The 19528-nt window shown below is 51.3% G+C and overlaps 1 protein-coding gene across 4 annotated transcripts in view; it reads right to left on the bottom strand.

The window, feature by feature from the left end:
- The window catches only part of CAPN9 (calpain 9), a 39948-nt gene extending 33926 nt beyond the window's left edge, over nucleotides 1-6022 (bottom strand). For all 4 annotated transcript variants that reach the window (XR_005986576.1, XR_005986577.1, XM_041747058.1 and 1 more), the window contains exons 1-2: nucleotides 5726-6022; nucleotides 252-321 (exon numbers count right to left, since the gene is read on the bottom strand). Coding sequence is in view for 2 of the 4 variants with exons in the window: in XM_041747058.1 (XP_041602992.1) it covers nucleotides 252-321; nucleotides 5726-5938 (283 nt within the window). In the remaining 2 variants the exon portion in view is untranslated. The remainder of the gene's footprint in view (nucleotides 1-251; nucleotides 322-5725) is intronic.
- Nucleotides 6023-19528: the final 13506 nt, after the last annotated feature.

Here is a 19528-nt window from a genome sequence, read left to right as displayed (position 1 = left end):
AGGAGATCAAGAGTGTAAAGAGCCTGGGGTCCACTGGGATCCATCCTGGAGAGCAGACTGGCAGACTGGGAGAGGGGAGAGGAGGAAGTAGCGGGTGGTAGCAGCAATATTCCCCCAAACCCTGTCATTGTGGGCTTCCAGAGGTCCCATCCTGCTCTTGCCATGGTGGCAGCTCAGAGGCCATATCCCGCTGGCCCCTAGGGGTGCCTTTCCAACCCCCCTCTCTCCATGCTCCATCCCCTCACACTTACCAAGCTCCCCCTGGCAGATATCTGTCCTGGTGGCCCCTCCAAGAATGAATTCTGGGTTTTTCACTATTTCCTGGAAGAACAAAGGCGTTACTGGCCAGTGTGATTGGAGCGGGCTCACAGTCTCTCTCCTTTCTGGGAGCAGAAGGCTTTCTTCTTGTATTTGATTCTGTTTCTGTGCAGCGATGCCACACACTCAGGCCATTCTCTGGCAGATGGCACCACCACCCCCTAGGGAGATCTTGCCTTCCGGGCAGCCCCTCAGTGCAGTCCTCTGGCCAAACAACTCCTGCCTGGCTGCAAAGGAGAACCATGAACTGAAAATTCTCATTGCCACTCAGGCCCTTGGGCTAGCAGTCAGGGCTGGGGGCAGGGGGACGGGGGCATAAGTTCTCTGTTTATGGGCATTTTTCCTTCTATGGGCTTCAAATTTCTCATCTTAAAATGAGGTAATACACACACCACAGACCAGTGCTTAGGATTAAATACAAGGGATCCCTGGGTGGCGCAACGGTTTGGCGCCTGCCTTTGGCCCAGGGCGCGATCCTGGAGACCCGGGATCGAATCCCACATCAGGCTCCCGGTGCATGGAGCCTGCTTCTTCCTCAGCCTGTGTCTCTGCCTCTCTCTCTCTCTCTCTGTGACTATCATAAAAAAAAAAAAAAAATTAAAAAAAAAGAATGTTTAAAAAAAAAAAAGAATTAAATACAAACTTACCCTTACCCACCCAACTTCTTTTTTAAAATAAACATTGTGCATATATATACACATACATATATACCTATATATAGACACTATATCGTGAGATATAAGTGCACATATCTCTCATGTAACTTTACCTCAATGCATTACATATATTTTATTCTGTATTACACATAATTATATTATTATAGACCATAAACAAGTGAACGGACATATAAGTTCAGGAGTGGTAAGTACCAGGGTGGATAGTGATAGGGTGAGATGGAGGCTATTTTAGCTGGAGCAGTCAAGGAGGGCCTCTCAGGGAAGCACATAGTTGAGTAGAGAGTCATTTCCAGAGAGAAGAAACAACAAATCGTGAGACATAGAGGAAAGTTCTGGCACACAGTATCAATGCTCGGTCATTTTAATAGGATCTGGACTCAGGCTGAGTCAGGGATTCTTCTCAAATATTTCTCAAAACAGGACTGGAGGCAGAAGTCCTCACCAGTACCTGGGTGGATGCCACAAGCTCTGCCTTGAATGGTCTCCCTCAAGCTCCCCAGGACCCTACTTCTCTTCTGGTCTGTGTCAGCTGGGGGATGGGAGCCAATCTCCTGGCTGGCCCATGCAGACCCTCTCATACTGCTCTCCCCATCCTGTGAGTCCGGCTCCTCGGGGTGTTTGCAGGTGGCTCCGAGCCATGCCCCTGGGAAGGTGCAAACCGGGAAAATATGCTCTCCACAGGAGTCCTCCCTGATCAACAGAGGGGCTCTGGGCAGGCCATCCAGCTTCTGAACCAGGCTTTGTTTCCATGTGTCATATGAGACATAGACCACCTTTCTCCATCTTGGACATTTAGGGATAGGTGCACAATGTGCATTGGAGCCCCTTCCCCGAAGAACACCCCAGTAGTTCCCACAATGCTCCCTACACAGCCAGCCCCTATCAGGGGAGCACTGTAGGGCTCTAGCCAGCAAAACTCCAACCCCAGGGCCCTCATCCCTATATGGACATAAAATGGACTCTGAAGGCTGGCAGATCCTGCTCGGTGGGCTATGACAGACGCTGGGCCTCCCAGGGGTCAGATGGGCTGTAGGCGAGGAGGCCCCTGGCTCCCCGTCACAGTCCTTCCCTCCCCCGCCTTCAGCTGGCCCATCCTGCCAACTGTGCCGGCAGATGCCACTGCCTCTCAGCTACATCTTGCAGTTAGTTGTTTCTGTCCAAGAGAGTTTTATCAAATTGCATCAAACTGGATGGATGGAGAAAAATACAAAAGGAGAAAACTCAGAAGCTCTCATGAAGTGAACAGGAATAAGCCATCCAGGTGAATTGGTGAGATCTGCGATGCATGGCTGATGCATGGGCCCATCCAGTGTTCCTGGGTGTCGGTGAATCCACGAGCCATCCCGGGGTTTCTGTGAATGTGCGAGCAGGAGGGGTGGCTGCGCTGCCCCGGGCCATGTGGCCTCATATGCTGACAGATGCAGGTCTCACATGTGGGGAGCCTGTGACTTGTGTAGGTGTGCATGTGTATGGTCCATGCATATGTCTCCCAGGTATACTGGTGAGAGCATTGCATTTGTGCCTGGGCGTCTGTTGGGGGGCGCGGGGGGGCAGAGGTATGTGTGTTCTTGTGAAATGCTGTCTGGGGCCTTGAGGAAGAGGGTTACCCATTACAGTCATATGACAGGAAGACCAGAAGAGTCTGGACAAACCCGAAATGAACCCAGACTGAGACTGGGGTGGCTGGGGATGGAGGCAGGAGGTCCGAGGCCAGGCGTCCTGGCATGCTAGCTCCTGGGTCTATTCTGTTCACTTTGTACAGCATCAGGGGCTCAGCCATGCTTGTAGACTTTTCTTTACCTAGTAATTACATTGAGGGGAGAAGAATCACATTTCTAACAGGTTTGAAGAGGCTGGGCCCTATAATTGACAGCTGCGTGCTACTCGAGGCCTTGAAGGCACGTGCCACTGTGGTCACTTGCCACTATGTACAACAGGCTACCAGAGGGCTGTCGGCCTTGACATCTGCAGCAAAGAGGTATCCCGGGTGAGAAATTAGGGAAGGAATTGCACAGAAGAAAGTGGATGGATGCAGGCAGACGGGGAGTGGGGGAGAAAAAGGTCGAAGGAAGCCCTTCTGAGCTGAGGAAGTCAGGCTTCGGGCCCAGGAAATCAGGCCCTTGGCTGGACTGCACCCCGGCTGCTGTACCCCAGACCTGCTCCTCCCCACTCTGACACACGGCCCTTTCCAAGAGGCCCACTGCAGGTGATTTCACCTCTCCAGGCAGAGCCTTTCGCCCCTCCCCGCTGCAGACCCCCAGGTGATCCCCCTCAATGCCCACCTTGCCCTGGGCTCCCTGGAGGGCCAGCCTGGCTGCCTGAGGCCCTCTGATGTCCCCCTGACTTTTCAGAGAACAGCTGCTCAGGTGCTCACTTCACACCCCGCCCCGCCCACAAGCACAGCTGTGTTTGACAAGAAGGTGGTGCTGGGGAGGGCACCCTGCCCCACGGTCCGGCCCCACTGGGCAGCTCTGCACTTGCTGTCTGAACACGCACCACCTAGGTGCCCAACACCAGTGCAAGCAGCACCCAAGCCACAAAGGCCTTCTGGAGGGACGCTGGCAACTCTTACCATCATCCCTCCCACCAGCCCACCCTCATACCAGGGACCCTGGACCTCGGTCCTCAAAGCTCCCCCCTCCCGACCCAGCCCCATGCTCCCGATTTCACAGAAGTCTGTAAGAGGTCTGCAAAACCCCCAGGCCCCGGACAGCAAACAGCTCGGTGTGTTCCTGGGGGGAGGACAGAAAGGACAGTGTCAGTTGCAGGCAAAGCGAGAGGCAGAGCAAATTCAGAGAATGAATCCCTAGGAAGGAGAGCAACAGTGGGCCCGAGTTAGGTAATAAAGAAATCGTTCTGCCCTTGGCTGAGGGTAGGGGACTCGAGTGGGTGGCGGCCCCACCCATCATTTGGGGCAGCCCCGAGAGATCAGTGGTGACGAGGAGCACCTCCTAGAGCCGAGATGGGGAACTCTGGCATCCCTCGGAGGTCCCGGGGCCCCTGTTACCCTCCACCGGTGCCAACAAGGCATTCTCCACCCTGGCCTGTGTGCCTCGAGCTTTTATGTTGCAGAAATTCCAATTTTGGCAAAGAAGGTGACTTGTATGCAGCAGAGTTACATGTTAGGTCAGGAGGTGGCAGTGCAGACCCCAAGGGCAGGGCGCCTTCCTACCCCCAGGGATGCTGATGCATCGGGTTACAATTCCAGTGGCGGCAACCGCAGTCACGGAGGCATATTTAAGGCTCTTTTCTGCATGCTCTACACGTCCACGCAGTCATCCCTGCAACAGCCCTGCAAAGGGGGTGGCATTATGACCCCCTTTTGGGATGCGCAGCTCAGGCCCCCTAGCAGCGGGGATGGGCTGTTCCCTCTGGAGAGGGTGCGAGAAAGCTACCTCTTCTAAGATCCTGGCTTTCAGGGGTACCGTGTCTGGCAACTCAGCGGTGAGGGGCACAGACACGGGTGACCTGGTCTCCCCGACACAAGGCAACTGAGGGCCCCTTCCGGCTCTAGAGTGCCCCCTGTAACTGGAGGAGGCTTTCATGGGGCCACATCATAGCCCGGAGGCTCCTGCTCCCACTCCTGCTCCCTGTTTGTCCACAGGTATTGATCCTGAGAGCACCTGTGATCACCTGCTAAACATCCTGCAGGCACTATTTGTGTGGGGTCTGAAGAGGACATGTAGCCACCGTTGGTGGTGTCACTCGGAGGTGACACCCATAAGGGTAATCATGACAGCAGCTGCCATTTACTGCAGCCTCTTGCTGGATGTTGGATCTACATTGGTCATTACTGTTCCCACCTCACGGGTGAGAGGACTGAGGTTTGGAGAAGTTAAGTGGCAGGACCACAGTCTTGGGACAAGTCAGCAGTAGGGCGGGACCGGCACTCATGGCCTCGCCTTTGGTCCAGCCCTCTTTGCACTCTCCTTGTCCATAGCAACCTGTCCCCAGAGGAGCCGCCCCCCAGGGCCAGTCCCCACCTAGAAGGAATGACAGCCCGCAGCCCTCGGGCGAAGGTCAAGGCCTGGCTAACCCAGCACAGCAAATATTGACTCCTTGTGTGAGGCACCAGCTGGCACCCCTGGAGCCCATCACCTGCAGACTGTTGGGGGTGGGGCAGTGGGGACCTTGGCCTCCCTCTGGGAAATGAGATGAGTGGTTTGGGCAGAGGAGCCCTGCTTCCTGAGGGTTCCATCCATCACATGCGCACTGAGCACTTGCTGCATGAATGTCCATCCACGGTGAGCATCCTGGGCTGCAGCCAGAAGCGAAGGGACAGTCCACATGCATCCCAGCGGCATCCACACTTGGACGAGACTGCCTCCCACCCAGCTCTGCATGTTTGCCTTGGGTTCCCGTAGAATGTGTCACCAGACACTTGTCTTGGATAAGCTTTGACTCCCACTCACCACTTACTGACAAGCCCCTCTCTAGCTCTGGGTCCCAGCCCCAGGCTCACCTTGGTGGGAGTCAGACAGCTGAGGGTGGGGTGTAGCCAGGCACCCTGAGCCCGGCCCCGGAGCATCCCTGGCCTGCTGGTGTTTGCCCCCTGTGGGGCATTCTCTGTGCAAACTGCACAGCATCTCAACAGTACGCTTGGCCGATGTGCCCGGCAGATGCGTCTGTGTACAACACCCCCCTCAGACCCTCCTCTCCTTGCTACCCCCTGCGGGGTTGCTGGGTCCACACCCCTGCCTGCCGTTCCCACCACTTTCTCTTGCACTCACCCCTGGCCGTTTCCACACGAAGGGGATCTGGGGTCTCTCGCTATAGAAGAGAGAGGAGCTGTTGGCTGGGAAGTCTGGATCCTCAAACAGGATGCCCTTCTGCACACACTCCTGCCTCAGTTGCTCGAAGCTCTGGCCTGAGGAGTGGGTGATGCGAGAGTCCTTGGGAACCGGGTGCTTCTGGGGCCCTGGGGCCCGATAGAGGTAAGGCATGGCTGGTCCCCTGGTGGTAGCCCCTGGTCGGCAATAGGTGGGAAAAAGCAAGACGAGTGTGCTAGTCAGCTCAGAAAAACCTGGGCTCAGTGGCCCTTGGCCTCTTCCTGTTTGCCTGGGAACCTCCCTGGTAAGACTGGAGTGAGGCACGCCCTGATGGCAAACTGTAGAGAGAGCTCTCTGCCCTCCCAGGGGCTCCTGCAGACCCAGGGGGAACACTGAGCCTGGGCCGATTCTGGGCAGAGGCAGCAAACTCTGCTTAATGCACTGGGGAGACCCCATGAGAGAGGATTGCTTTACAGGGAAAGAGAACAAGAAACCAAATTGGCCCTGGAGGCGGCAGGCAGCGTTGGCTTTGCAGGAGGAGATGCACCGTGTGTTCTTGAATCACGTCTGAAGGCAGAGAGCTGCAGGGTTTTGTAGTTGGAAGGGAGCCTAGTGAGCCGTCGTGGCCCCTACGACATGACCAGAGCTTACCCCGCTCTCTGTCGGACTCCCTCATTCTGATTTAGAGCAGGGTCAGCAAACTTTTCCTGTGAAGAGCCAGCTAGTCAATCTTTTGGTTCTGTGGGCCATATGGTCTGTGTTGCAAATACTCAGTTTGGGGGGTTGAGCATGAAAGTAACTGTGGATACTATGTGATGAATCAGCATGGCTGTGTGACAATAAAACTTTATTTACAAAAGCAGATGGGGGCCGGATGTCATCCAGCCGGAATTTGGTGACTGACTCGATACAGGTGTGCTCACAGAGGGCATCAGCTCCTCCTCCCCGTACAGGTGCCTCCGTTCTCCAACCTTCCTGGCAGCAGGTGTCAGGAAAACATTTGCAAAAACAGATATCATATTAATACAATTCCATGTCCTGTAGACTCTACAAACAGCATTTCACATCTGAGCAGAAAGGAAGTTCAGGGGTTGGAGGCAGTTTAATAAAAATATTAGCCGCCGTGTGAAGCCCCTGGTCTTCTAAGGACTTTGCAACGATTTCTCTGCGCTTCTCCAACTGGTCGCAGTGGCTGCTGGAGTCACAGGGCCTCGAGTTAGTGGGTGTAGTGAAAAGCCTATGACATGAGTTTTTTGAGGACCTCTCAGTTCCCAGGAATGTCCACTTAATTCTACGCACTTTCCGTCGAGTGGGTCCTGCATATTGTTTTGCAGGGAATGTGTAGACGTCATAGTTGGTGACATCTGGGCTGAGCTCCCAGTTTTGCCAGGAGTGACCTTGGGCAAACAGTCTGTGCCTATTTCCTCGCGTGAGTCAGGACAACAGGGTCTCCCAGGGCTGCAGGGGGATTATGGGATCAAAGCAACTTGCGGAGCCTGGCATATATGTAGGATCAGGAGCTGCAGGTTCATCCCAACCGTCCTGTCCTCTCTGTCTCCTGCCCCATCCCACAGACACAGGCTCTCACGAGCCTCCTTTGTTGTGTCTCTTTATCCACACAATACGGGGTTAGGAATGATTCTGTGCTAGAAACGGTGTTGTTGCCCGAGTCCTGGGTCCCGCTGCCCTGCAGACAGCTCTATTTAGAAGTGATTAAGGACAAGAGCCAGGGAGACAGATGTGACAGCATGAGGGCCATCCATTTCTGGATCATTTCAAGGCAATGATCACCAGCCCAGGTTTCTGAGAGTTTCCCCTTCAGATGCCCCAGCAAGGGGGGAAAGGAAGCCTGAGGTGAGATTCAATGCTGTGGAGAGTCGTGAAGGGTCCCCTTCCTATTGGACCCTTCCCAAGCGCCATGAGGCTGTGTCCTTATTCCGTTCCCATAACAAACCCCCCTCTGGGCAGGAGTCTCTCCACCTGGTCTCTCCTAAATGGAATGGAAGAAGCAGTCCTTTCTTCTGGAAGCCTATTTTAGTGACTGGGAAATCATAGACAGCATTGCCATTAGTGACTCCTGCAAAACGCCTCCGAGTGAGAAACACACTGTCGGGGCTCACCTTGCACCCTGCTCCCCACGACCATGGTGCCAGCGTGGGAAACAGGACAGCAGCCAGTACCATGTCTGGGTGTTCCCGCCACCTGCTCGACCCTCCCAGCCCCGTCCCAAGGGACGTGTCATGCAGGCCTCAGTGCCCCAGACTTAGGGCTGCATTAGAGCCCCGCCCGAGCCCGCACCCAGCTCAACCTGACCCTGAGGACAAGGTACAGGCCCCCTGGCTGGGTGATCTTCCAACCAATGTGCCAAGAAATCAGATGTTGTTCTTGAGCCTCTTGGTTTAATTTTCTAAATCTTCACTTCTTCTCAGGGTAGAAACTGGCTGGAGGAATGTCATCCACATCTGGAGCTCTGGAGGCCCTGCACACCTCCTCCATGCAGCCCCTCACTCACCCTAGGAATGCTCCGGACACCTCGGAAGGTAAGGTCTGTGGGTTTGCTCATAGGAATGGGGGTGCATTTCTTGTAATAAAGTCTGCTTGTCACCAGCCTAGAGAGAGACCTGGGTGGCTTCGAGTTCTGTGAGCCTCAGGAGGCCCATTTATCATTTGAGCTGTATTTCCTTCCTCTTGACAGAACAATCTGCTGAAGTGAATTCTAAATTAATTGGTCCTTACCAGGGCCTCGAAGGGCCTACTAGTCCTTTCCCTCCACACCCTTGGCCTGTGCTGAACATGCTTTTTTTTTTTCCTTTCTCCATGGGAAGCCCAGGTGTGTTTGTGTGCGGGGCAGAGGGATGCAAGGATCATGCCTGGGACGGCCTGTGATGCGTGGGGGCAAAACTCAGGAACCCACGGTCTGACCCCTTCCCTAGCTGCAGCCACTTTGTCCTAGGACTCGAGTGGACTTGGACGCTATAGCGGGGCAGACTGACTCATCCATCACCAGGTCTTGCCAAGCACGCAAAACAGAGCTGATCCCGGGAAAGGGATGGTTCTGTTTTCCGTGCCCCGCTCAGCGGTGGGGGATGCTGTTTGTGGAGAATGGGTGGAGGAAGATCCCAGAGGGCAGGGGAGCCAGGGCGCATGCCCAGGTGTCCAGGTGCACAGGGCCATGGCTTAGGCCAGGTGTGGTAGGAGAGCAGACGAGAAGGGACAGAGTCTCTTCGCAGATTACTGTCAGGGCCTCCTCGTGGGGTGCTAGGATGGGGCTGTCTGGTACAAGGACGGTTGAAGGACAGACCTGGAAGTTCAAAACTTTGCTAGGTTGGGATGAAAATGCTCTTCTTGCTGCTGCTGGGAGGATAGAGTGTTAACTATTACAGCTTTTTTGGAGAGCAGTTTATTATAAATCTATCAAAATTACAAATGCTCAGATGCTCAGACCACCCCACCCCCACCCCAGAGCCAGCTGTTTCCTCCTAGCAACTTCTCCTATAGATAAACCTGCACCCCTGAAAAGTGAAAGATGTGCAGGCTTGTTCGTTTCACTGCAGCATTATTCACTTTAGAAAAAGGTTGAGAAGCACTCAGGGCCCACTATTAGAGGCCAGGATCAAAAATGAGGGCCCAGCCAACCATGCAACAGGACACGGTGCAGCTGCAGACCGGAACGGGGAGACTCCGCCGTGACACCGATGTTTGAGTGAAAGGTCCACGTGCAGCGTGGCGTGCTGCACCACGGCGTGGAGTCCGTCACCATTTGTGGAGAAAGGGGGAAGAGGGTATGTATTTCTAGCTGCATAAGAAGCTCTTGGAAAATGCATGAGGCATTAACAAGAGGGTCCCCTCTCCTGGGGATAGACTGAAAAAGCAGAGGCTAAGATGTCAGGGAGACTTGTCTAGCTGCCTTTTTATAGCTCTTTAATACTTGTAGCCTTTTGCACGTAGTTGGTTGAATTTTTAAGTTTGAGATGCCCAGGAGATGGCCAAAGTGGATGTCAAGTGGGCAGCTGGACAGCGAGCAGGGATGCAGAATTGGAGGCCCTGGCCCGTGAATGCCCCCATCCCCCTCCCTGGTAGCTCCCTGCAGCTACCAGTCCCTCTGGCTGCAGGAGCCTGGGGTGCTCCCTCCCCTCAGCATAGAGTGCTCTCCACTTCCCCCTCTCAGCTCTCCTCACAACTCCCCTCATCCTTGAGTCCTGTGCCCCAGCATGTGACACCCACAGTGAGTGTGAAGGGGCTTCTGCAGTCAGTGCTGGAGGGGGGTGAGGGGGTCCCACATGTGCAGAAATGGAATTCCCTCTCTTCTGGTGCCTTCACTCCCCCCCCGCCCCCGGGCCTCAGGACATCAAACTGCATGAGCACACAGTTATCCTGACCCTTTGCAGGGCTTTCTAGCACAGGGAGCTTGCAGCCAGTCACTGGCTTAGTGACTCTTTCAGGCCAAAGCAGAGTCCTCTTGAGGTAAGCACTGTCTCCAGTGTCTCTGCCCCTGTCTCCTTTTCGGGGACAGGGAGATGGGCCTCCATGGTGCCAGAACCAAGCCAGATGTCCCCAAGTCTTCTGGCCTCCGGTGGATGTGTCCCCCTCCCCTGACCTCAGAGGGCTTTCTTTCTAAGGTGGGAGTGACCCTTGTGCCACCAGAGACTCTTAAAAGTCTAGCTTGAAGTTCAAAGCCCAGCAGTGATGTCTTTGTTCTAGAGGGGCTCTGTCCTCTGTCCCTGCATCTCACCCCCCAAGAAGTCCATGTGCTTGCAAAGGAGGTTCAAGAGTGGTGCTCATGAGTGCCACCCCATTTCCTGGAAGGCAGGAGCTAGTGTTATTGAGCTAGTCTTTGAACGCTGTGGGCTCTGCTTTGCATCGAGCCCCCCTGCACAGCTCTTGGAATTGTGAATCTCTGGGCCATCGATCGACAATGTTTCCAAACCATCATGATGAGGACGGGACTCATCAAGCATACCGAGTATATGGAATTTTTAAAAAGGTAAAAGCAACCACACTGACCACCATTGACTTGAATACAACTCAACCTCTACCTAGTTTCCACCACTTCTAGAAGGTCCTTAAGCTGTTGATCTCTGATGGGCACAGATGGGGAAATTAAATTGATAACCTTGTTACAAAGTTGGCGTAATAGAGGAAATTGGCACGGAAATAAGCACCCAAGAAACGATAGTTGTTGCGATCGCCGCCAACATGGTGCTTACTGTTGTCTGTTCCCGTGTGTCCCTTCTGGAACACCAGACGTCAATTTGAGAATGTCAAAGGTGCTTTGCTGTGTAATCTCTTTTCTTGTAATAAGATTGATCCCCAACCCCCCCCCCCCAAAAAAAGCCCAGGTCCCCGGTGAGACTCTCACTTCCTCCCCAAAGATGAGTCCTCCCCAGAACAGCCCCCATTCCACACCCCTCTTCCCCAGTGGGGCGTCGGCCTCCCATTGGTAGGGATGAGCCTCCCGTCAGCATCACATCACGGGGCAGGAGGTCATCCTCAGGCACTCAGCCCAGACCTTCCCAGACACCCTGCCCAGTTTCTGACTGCGGAGAGGTTCCAGCTTGGAGACACACACTCATCAGCGACCTAATGGATTCTCCGTTTCCCAGAACTGCTCAAGCTGCCTTAGGCTTCCTTCAGCTGCAGGCTTGCTTTCCGGCTCGACTGTGGAATATAGTTTCCTCCAAGGCCTTGTTACCCCATAAGCACTAGGCTTCCTGTGCTATGCCCCTAGGTGACACTGTTAAAATTGCCTTTCCATCTCTGAGAGGTTTCACTCTAAAATTTCAGTGTGGGGGCACCTGGGTGACTCAGGCAATTAAGCATCCAACTCTTGGTTTTGGTTCAGGTTGTGATCTCCGGGTCATGAGATCAAGCCCCATGTAGGGCTCCATGCTCAGCATGGAGTCTGCCTAGGACTCTCTTTCCCTCTCTCTCTGCCCCTCCTCCCTGCTCTCTCTCTCTCTCTCAAATAAATAAATAAATAAACATCTTAAAAGAAAAATAAAATAGGGGCAACTGGGTGGTTCAGATGGTTGAGCATCTGCCTTCAGCTTGGGTCATGATCTGCGATCCTGGAATCAGGCTCCCAAGCTCCCTGCTCTGCTTCTCCCTCTCCCTCTGACTCCTCCCTCTTCTAGTGCTCTCTCCCCCTCCTCCACACTGTCAATAAATAAATAAATAAAATCTTAAAATAAAATAAATAAAATAAAATAAAATGTCAGTGTGAAAGAAAGACTAATGTCCCTGGCTTCCTTCTGCTGACCCTGTGGCACCTCTTCTGTCCCTACAGTCTGAGCTCATTCCAAGAGGACAGCTTTCAAGGCCTCCCATAGGGGCTGCAAGTTGATGCCATGCACAGATCTTGGGATGCCTTGAACCCCAGGCACAGCAGAATGGAAATTTACTCTCTGTGGTTTAGTGTGCAAACATTCTAACTTGACTTTTTAAAAACTATACATCTTGTCTCCTCTTGCTCTGGAGCCCCCATTCCCAACCAGTAGTAAAAATGCAATTTAAATTTTGCTGTATGACACCCTCTTTCATTTTAAATAGTCTTTTGCTCTATAAAGGAAAAGTCACTTCAGAATTCAAACACCCTCGGAGTTTCTTCCCACTCGATGGTCTTCCTCTCCCTTCTCTCCAAAAGTGAGTAAAAGCTGGAACAGAGGGATCTGACTTATCCAGGGCATCGGGGCAGGAGCCTCTGGGGGCCTCCGGGACTTCACCTCTTTTCTGACTGTTTGCTGCTGGAGGCTCACAACTAGTATAGCCTGTGTTTCCATTTCTTATCATGGACGATGCTTTGCAATTCCCTGGGGACCGAGCATGGCTCCAACATTTCCCCCTGTCGGGAGCCCCTCCGCCTGGGTCTCTATGAGCCCCTCCATCTCTGGCCTCGGTTCCCTTCCCTGGCCGGGCTCTCGGCACTGCGGCCTCCGCTGTGCACCTCCTGCCCGCTCAGGGCAATGCCTTGATGGCAAAAGTGACTCTTGATTCTCAGCCATCACCTCCCCGACAGAGGGGATTGTCACGTTCGCACTGTACGGCATCATTTGAACACCCTTCTTCTAACCAGAGTTTCCATTTCATAAATCCCATTTCCCAGGGGTGGGAGCAGACCCGATTCCCAGGTCTTCCTGGCTTCCTGGGCTGCGTGACTCAGGCTCTGCTCCTCAGATGCCCCTGTGCAAGACTGATTCAGAGCGAGAGGTGGAGAAGCAGGAGAGAAGGAATTTGTTTGGTTGTGGGTGCAAGGCGGTGATGGGGACAGTCCGGTCTTTGTGGCCTGTGTGGCAAGCTTTTGGTGTCCACTCGTCAGCATCTTGTGTGAGACTCCAACATGTGGGCCCGAGGAACAAATTCTCCAGCAGCCAGCGACTGTGAAGATGGCATTTCCCCAAAGCAGCCTCAGGATGGCGATGAGCGTCACTGCTGGCTGTTCTTCATGAGCCTGGGTCTCTGGCTCCCTAGAAACTGTTACCGCCCTATACCCTTTAGTAAATGCTCTGCCCTAAGTAGGAACTGTTGCTTGCAACTAAGAATCCTGGGCCCTGTGGGCACCCTTGGCTTATTTCCATGTGACAGTCAGGTCCTGGAACCTGGGTGGGCTCCCGTGCTTCCCTCTATCTGCTCTTTCAGATGCACACAGAACTGGGTGCACGGCACAATGTTCTCAGAGTCTCCCACAAATATCTGGAGGTTTTCCACTGCTCTCTCTCTACAGGTTTAACCAAGAGGAGTGTTGGGGTGGGGCAGGTAATGACTTCAGATGTGAGAGCTCCAGTCTCACCTTCAGCTTCTCCCACCCCCGCTTCCCCGGCCTGGGCCTCTGAACACTTGGGGACTTCTGCTCTGGTCCTGAGAACCCCTCTGGCAACGCACCCACGAGCCCTGGCCAGTGTTCTGCTGAGAGAGGGTCCAGTCATCCCAGCAGTCCAGAGCATCCCAGCTCTGTGGTCTCCTTCTGAGCCAGCTCAGGTGCAAACATCAGAGCCCACCCAGAACCGGACACCCCAGCTGAGCCTGATGTAAAATGCCAAGTACAGACTCCTGAAAAACACATATTCTTTAAAATCCTTAAGTTGGAGGTGGTTTGTTTACGTAGCAAAAGCTAACTGATACACCTCCCATGAAACAATAACTATCATGGAATTAATGGGACAACCATTATGAGGCAGCTAGGAATTGAGCATGACTGGGAGTAAAAATATACTGGTTTGGGATTTAGTGTCAAAAAAAATCATCAAAATCAAATTAAATTTGGTCTGAACTCCCAGTCTTCAGACCTTCCCAGGTCACTTCAGTTAGCTTAGGGGGAGGTTCTGCTTAGGCTTGTAAAACCCCTGCACAGGGAGACCCAGGAGGGCAAGGAGGTTCTTATAAGTCAGTCACTGCCTCTCTGGGGCCTCCTGGCTTGGATGAAAAGCAGCGTGCAAGAGCTAGAGATGCTCCCCCCTGCCCCGGCATTGGTCCCATTGGCTCTGTGAGGGTGCACATTGTTCTGCCCCTCTTTCCCCTGCGTACGATCGCCTCTCCCAGCTATTAATCCACCCCCGATCCTCCTCTGGATCACCCAGAAGAAATACTGATTGGGGTGAGTCTGGGAGACTCCCTCTCTCCTTTTCAGAGATGCTGTGGGGGTTCTGCTCTAGGTCTGAAGGTTCCTTCCAGCCTAAGTCTAACCACCATGTCTGGTACCTTCTGAAATACCAGAGGAATTACTCCGAAGGTCCAGGCAAAACACTTAACTGTCCTGGACCATCCCAAATCCAGAAGGCTTCACAATTACACAGCCTGTCCCAGGGTCCCGGGGGGAGTCCAGCCTAGCTTTGAGGGGAGACATTATGACATCAAGCAAGCCCCCTGGACCTTGATTTTTTTGAGCCCACATCTAGGGAGACTGGAGTAAAGGAGGCCCGAAGCTCCAAGGATGGGACTTTGCCAACAAGTCATGGGGCTCTGGGCGTGAATACTGCAGAGCAGGGTTTGTCCTGAAGCGTCTTCCATCACGTAGAAGGAAGGACAATCACCAATGGTTTGTGAAGTTTTTCCATAGTGGAAAGAGATGAAATAAAAACAAAACCTTTCATTGTAGAGATTTTTCTATTCTCCACCATGCTGCTGGGTTTGTTGAACTAATTAATATAATTTAAAATATCTCATTTGAGCTCTCTCCTACATCAGATGTCCAACTGCATATTTAATCATTGTCATAGATTTTATTTCATTCCCATCTTTTTGGTGGTAAAGGTTTATCTTCAGCATCTCTTCATGTGTCTCATCTTTTGTCACTTCTCATTTCATCTTTTTGACACATCAGATTCTCATAAATTGTGTTCTCCCACGATGGGGAGCAAACACATGCTATGTTCGCTCTGATGAATGGCTCAGGAAAAGAACTATTTGTCTCCTTTGAGCTAATGGCTTTCATAAAATCTCATAGAAATCCTTATGCTCCAACTTTCAAAGGGATTTATTAGCTTAGGCTCCCATGAAAAGATAATTTATAAAGTCACCGTCAGTCCTAGCTGTGAGGACATAAAGGAACATAATAATCGCTTATTTTGGGTAAGACTTTTTTCATTCGAGTACTATGATATGAACTATTACAGTCACAAGTTCGACTACTATGACTGATATATAAATATAATTTCCTGTTTAATTTAGGTAATTAAAAACTGTGTGAGCTGATGGGGATGTAGCCACTTTGGAAAATAGTCTAGTAGTTCCTCAAATGATTAAACATAGTTATCATATGACCCAGCAATCCCATTCCTAGGCATATTCCCTCTCCCCCCCCCCAAAATGAAAATATATGTCCACACAAAACCTTGTTCATGAGTGTGTATAGCAACATTATTCATAACACCCAAAGGTAGAAATAATGCCTATCAAATAATGAATGGATAAACAAAAAAATGGTATCTCCATGCAGTGGAATGTGAGCGCGTCATAACAAGGAATGAAGCACGCACGCTACAACACGGAAGAACCGTGAAAACATTATGCCAAGTGAAAGAAGCCAGTCACAGAAATCCATGTATTATATGCTATAGACTGAATGTCTGTCCCTGTCGCCCCAATTCATATGTTGAAACCTAACCCCCAGTGAGATGTCATTTAGTGGAGAAGCCCTGGGAGGTAGAGCACTCATGAGTGGGATTGTTGCCCTAGTCAAGGGGTTCAAGAAAGCTTCCTTGTCCCCTTCACTACTGGGGACACAGGGAAAAGACGGCCATCCATGAACCAGGAAATGGGTTCTTACCAGACACCAGATCTGGCAGTGCTTTGGTCGTGGGACTTCCCAGCTTCCAGAACTGTGAAAAATAAATGTTTGTTGTTTAAGCCCCCCAATCCTTTTTTGTATATTTTTTATTGGAGTTCAATTTGCCAACATATAGCATAACACCCAGTGCTCATCCCATCAAGCGCCCCCCTCAGTGCCCATCACCCAGTCACCCCACTCCCCACCCACTTCCCCTTCCACTACCCCTTGTTCGTTTCCCAGAGTTAGGAGTCTCTCATGTTCTGTCTCCCTCTCTGATATTTTCACTCATTTTCTCTCCTTTCCCCTTTATTCCCTTTCACTATTTTTTATATTCCCTGAATGAATGAGATCATATAATATTTGTCCTTCTCCGATCGACTTACTTCACTCAGCTTAATACCCTCCAGCTCCATCCAAGTCGAAGCAAATGGTGGGTATTTGTCGTTTCTAATGGCTGAGGAATATTCCATTGTATACATAAACCACATCTTTATCCATTCATCTGTCGATGGACACCAAGGCTCCTTCCACAGTTTGGCTATTGTGGACATTGTTGCTATAAACATTGGGGTGCAGTTTCCTGCTGTTTCACTGCATCTGTATCTTTGGGGTAAATCCCCAGCAGTGGAATTGCTGGGTCTTAGGGTAGCTCTATTTTTAACTCTTTGAGGAACCTCCACACAGTTTTCCAGAGTGGCTGCACCAGTTCACATTCCCACCAACAGTGCAAGCGGGTTCCCCTTTCTTCACATCCTCGCCAACATTTGTTGTTTCCCATCTTGTTAATTTTCCCCATTCTCACTGCTGTGAGGAGGTATCTCATTGTGGTTTTGATTTGTATCTCCCTGATGGCCAGTGATGGGGAGCATTTTCTCATGTTAAGACCCCCAATCTGTGGCATTTTGTTATAGCAACCCAAAAGGACTAAGATATTCTACGATTCCATTCACGTGAGAGTCCAGAATAGGAAAATCTGCAGAGACAGCAAATAGATTAATGGTTGCCAGGGGCTCGGGGAGTGTGGGGGGATGGAGTAGAAGTGGGGTGATAGTTACAGGATCCAGGGTTTCTCTGATGTGATGAAAACATGCTGAAACTGACGGTGGTGATGGTTGCACATACCTGTGAAGATACTAAGTATTATTGACTCATATACTTCAAACAGCTGAATTGTGTACTATGTGAATTATATCTCAATAGATTGCTTATTAAAGAAGATGTGTGTGAGTGCTGTGCTTAATTATGCCCCTGACAAGATTTCATAAAGTTATGTGCTGCAAATGTGATTTAGGTTTTAATACTAGTAATAGTACTAATAATAATCGCCACGTATGGCTCTTGGCCATCCCCTGCATGCAGTGTTCTGTGCAGATGGCCCCTTATGTGTCAGTGCTCTCCTTCAAGTTGTGCAGATCAATCTGTATAAATTGGCTAGAAGGCATTTATTAAAATTGCTGGGGAAACCCAGAAAAGGGACCATGGACAGGAAAGCTAAGAACCAGGCATGGAGATAAGCAGGAACTGGGGGAGATCCATGAGCTGCAAACAAGGGAGCGCCTGGGTGGCTCAATCAATTGAATGTCTGCCTTTGGCTTGGGTTGTGATCCCGTGGTCCTGGGATCGAGCCCCAAATTGGGCTTCCTGCTTAGCAAAGAGCCTACTTCTCCCTCCCCTCTGTTGCTCCCCTCTGCTCATGCTCTCTCTCTGTATCTATATCTCTCTCAAATAAATAAAATCTTTAAAAAAAAAAAAAAAAGAGCTGTGAACAGGAACATTCTGGAAGCAGGGTCAGAAGCTGGGGTGACCGGAGCCAACTGTCCCCATTGTCTGCACCTCTGTGCTCCAGACTCCACCCCAGCCGGCTGCCCCTGAGCCCAAGTTGGGCAGAGCTTCCAACTGACCCCTTCCAGATTCTACCCCAGAATCACAGGGGTCCAGGTGCCAAAAACTGACCGATGCCCACTGCAGTCTCCAGGGACACTTCCGGTTTGTCCAGGGTGAACCTCGTGGCCCCATCAGGAAACAGAGTTTCCTGATTTTACAATTTGGCCCCTAAGTGCTGCTCGAAAAATTATATTAGGCAGTATAGCAGCATGTGGCTGAGTCAGGAAAAATAAATGTGGAGTGGAGAAAATATTTAATTAAACCCCAAACACCCGAGTAACATATTTCTTCCTTGCCCAGCCCCCATTTGCAATTTAGATCAGTGTTCGTGCTCCAGATGTTGTGAAGATCCTGGGGAAATGAAAATGTTTGAAATAATTTTTCTGATCAAGACCAAAATGAGAAGAAGTCAATCAAGTTAGAAACAACAACAACCACTGTGCATTAAACCTTTATATGTAAAGAATGAATCTGTTTCAGGAGCTTGGAAGCAGAGCTGCGTATTACTGCTACTGAGTATTACTGAACAACACATTTTCTCAGCCACACCAACAGGTGAGAGATACACCCAATCTTTGGGTTTAGGGTATCATCTTTGAGTTTTGATACTCTTTTCCAACCTCCCCTAAATGTACATGAGACATTTTTCTTTTAAATAGTAAAGTCAGCATCCTGGGAAGAAATAGGCTGTGCACCCACCGAGGCAACTGAGAAGACTTTCATCAATGAACTGTTTACTGGGATGTGGGCAGGAGAACACAAGAGCCTGAGCAGTTCCCTGGGGCTTAGAGAGACAGGACATCTTTAGAACCTCCACGTTGGGGAGGGTGCAGGTAGGGGGCAGTTCCAGGATGGGGGCGTGTAGTCCCTGGTGAGGCTCCTATTTGAAGCAGGAGCTGCAGGAGTGGTGGGCAGATAAATAATGGTCACCCCACCCACCCACCCCCACTCGCAGGAACCAGCTGGAAGCCCCACCAAGGCTGCTCTGTGAACCATTCATGTCAAAGAGCCTCCGTGGAACAGGGCAGGGAGGTGAGGGCAGGAGGGAGCCTTCAGCGACGTCTTTGCAGGGGTCCTGGCGGCCAGCAGTGCTGTTGGCATTGCTCTCCCACAAGAGGGCAGGAGGCTCCCAAACACCAAGGACAGCCCTGACAGCAGCTTCCTGAGCCAAGGAGCCATCTGATTATTTATCCACCTTTTCCTCCAGACTGCCTCTGGCTCTGGTCTTTTGTGAAGAAGATGGGCACAGCCAATGACTTATGGAATTTACTAGTTAAATTCTTCCCTAGAGACTTCTTGTGGTAAAATAAAATGTAACATAAAAGTTACAACCGTTTTTAAAAAAAGATTTTATTTATTTATTCATGAGAGACAGAGAGAGAGAGACAGAGAGGCAGAGACACAGGCAGAGGGAGACGCAGGCTCCATGCAGGGAGTCCGATGGGACTCCAGGATCATGCCCTGGGCCGAAGGCAGATGCTTAACTGCTGAGCCACCCGGGCTGCCCAAAAGTTACAATCTTAACCATTTCTAAGTGACCTATTTCACTGAGCATATCTTCAGGGTCATCCATGTTGCAGCGTAGGCCAGAATTCCCTTCCTTTTTAAAACAGAGT

Source organism: Vulpes lagopus, chromosome 3 (genome assembly GCF_018345385.1).
Source record: "Vulpes lagopus strain Blue_001 chromosome 3, ASM1834538v1, whole genome shotgun sequence".
In the NCBI taxonomy this organism is placed as follows: domain Eukaryota; kingdom Metazoa; phylum Chordata; class Mammalia; order Carnivora; family Canidae; genus Vulpes; species Vulpes lagopus.
This window is presented reverse-complemented; position numbering and strand designations above follow the sequence as displayed.